The sequence below is a fragment of the Penaeus vannamei genome, chromosome 18, assembly GCF_042767895.1.
Source record: "Penaeus vannamei isolate JL-2024 chromosome 18, ASM4276789v1, whole genome shotgun sequence".
NCBI lineage: Eukaryota > Metazoa > Arthropoda > Malacostraca > Decapoda > Penaeidae > Penaeus > Penaeus vannamei.
The window spans coordinates 82,501-85,000 of NC_091566.1; the positions used below are offsets into that span (position 1 = coordinate 82,501).

The window sequence follows — 2,500 nt, forward strand, 5'->3', positions numbered from 1 at the left end:
GGTAAACGGCATTCACTAACCGAGGCCCGGAAGAGCAAGGAAGACGGCAGCAGCAATGCCTTTGTTGACCTCCATGCCGGCTGTCAAGGTCAAGGCCAGGAAGGTCGGAGCCAAAGGCAGACAAACCTTGCCTTGGTTATAAAGAGAATCGTAAACTCAGTCGCTCTGAGCACCCTGGTTCCCTCAGCAATCGTGCGGTTGACAGCGCCCCGCCACTCTCTCCTCTCTCTCACGGGCGACCGGCGGGCTTGCGGAGACCGCCAGCGCGAAAGGGCAACTCTTTCGCGACCGAAGCACGAATCCGAGCCTGTATCTTGCGCGGATATCCTGCGCCTCTGGATCGTGCGCGTGACATTTCTCGTTTCTGCCGTTGTTCGTTGCGATGGCGGCCGAACGTGGCCCTGGCCCTCGGCGTCCCAATGCTTTCGGTTCGTGTGCAATGCGAGGCAAAAAGAAGGGGGAAATTCGCACTTGGATATCTATTGCAATACTTTGATGCTATATTCTTACAGCTCTCGGGTCATGGTTGTTGTGAAGAGATGCATATTTTTTCCTTGCTGGAGCACGCGAGTATTCATCAAAATCTAACTAGAGGTCGTCTTGTTATAATACACACATACACACATGTATTTTACATACACACATAATGCATAAGGGATATAAAGATAAAGAGAAAGAGAGAGTCTGTCTGTCCATCTCTGTTTCAGACAGATTGATACTGAAGGAAAGAAAAAGTAGGGTTTTTTTTTATAAAATGGATATTTTTTTTTAATCCGGGCTTCTACGAGTAAATGTGATATAAAACTTCTAAACGTCATAAAAAAATATCTGTGTACTGATGACTTGTTGAATAAAATTGACCGAATAACAAAGATTGTAAGAAGAATAGTTAGTGAAATAACGGTGTCTTTTAGATGTCTTCGCCAGAAACAAGATTTTGCTGTATTTACTGAAAAAATGATATTTAAATAAGTGATACTTTTCTAGGAATACAGCTACGATGCGAAATACAATGATAAGAAATATCAGAGAAAAGGGTATTGGAAAAATTATAGATATTTTAACATTGATAATATTGAAAGTGACAGATATATAATACTAGTGATGATGGTAATGATAATGAGAGTGATGATTAATGATGTTGATGATTACAATAATGATAATGATGTAGAAGAATGAATGAGACCGAACCTCTTCACAAAACATGTCTTGTATTACGGAGATATTATTCATTCTCATTCATACCTTTTCGACGCTTGACAACGTGAATGCGGTTCAGTGATAATGATGGTAATAGTGATGATAAGAGTAATACTGTGAATGATGATGGCAATAATAATGATAATAATTACTACAGTAATATAATGGCAATAAAAATCGTAATGATGCCGATAACCTAACATTAACAGTATTAATAGCGGTGATAACATTAATACTATTGAAAACGATAATGATACTGTGACTATTTGAATAATCTTACTCTTACTTTTCTGTTAAAGCATTCCGTTTCATAAGCCTTTCTTACCATATTCTGAAGACTGACAACCGAAATTCAATAGTGCAATAATAATAACACTTCTTAGAACATTCGCGGAAATGTCGGTATGCCTCAATGTCTACCTTGCAATATTATTATTGTTAACCATCAGGCATCACCTGGAATTCATGAGGATATAAAGATTGGTTATGATGTATTTACGCAGTTTTAACCAAAAACAGATAATATTAAGTTAAATGACAATAGATGAACTGCACGGAAAGACGCGAGTCCACGGCCAGACAGCCTGACCATCGCTAGGAAAGGGGGGGGGAGGGTGATCTGGAATCGCTGGACGAAGCAGGAGTGAGTGTTCTGCCGTTTCTGTTCCATCCTAAGGCCGCGTACGCACGTGTTGCATTTCCACGTGTAGTATCCTCGTTGCGTAGCAGTCTGGACGGGATAGCGGTGCACCGTTGCGTGTCAAAATATGATACAAACTTACGCAACGGGCTCCATCCGCCATTTGTTGGTCTTTGTCAACCCGAAAGGGGCGAAGCCACCTATATCTACTGAAAACGTGTCAGATACCTGGTTTTCCCGGGTTCTATCCTGCCGGAACATACACGGTGAAGATTTTGTAGACCAGGCGGGGTCCCCCCCTCCCCTGAAAAGGGGTTTAAGGAGGCGGAGCCCTCTGTACAACCCGGAAATGTTTTAATATACAATGCTAGCAATCTACCAATATTTCTCGAAATTCTTAATATGCAGACCTATCATACCCTCTCCAGCTATCAGGACCGATATCGGAGTTATGCTTCGTTTGCTATTAGCGGCGTCTGTCAATCAGGTTAGTACCTTGAAAATCCTAGATTATTGTAGGTTATCGGCTCCGCATCTAGTTCGTGTGCGCTCTATCCTGCCGTGAATACGTGGTGGAGGTTTTGTTTCCTCGGCGGGGGTTGGGGGTTGTATATATATATATATATATATATATATATATATATATATATATATATATAT

General features: G+C 41.4%; 1 protein-coding gene across 1 annotated transcript in view; it reads right to left on the bottom strand.

Annotated features, from left to right (window-relative positions):
• Positions 1-281, bottom strand: part of LOC113826144 (neural cell adhesion molecule L1.1) — a 15,498-nt gene extending 15,217 nt beyond the window's left edge. The window contains exon 1 of the mRNA XM_070132565.1: positions 21-281. Within this exon, the coding sequence (XP_069988666.1) occupies positions 21-75 (55 nt within the window). The 5' untranslated portion in view covers positions 76-281. The remainder of the gene's footprint in view (positions 1-20) is intronic.
• Positions 282-2,500: the final 2,219 nt, after the last annotated feature.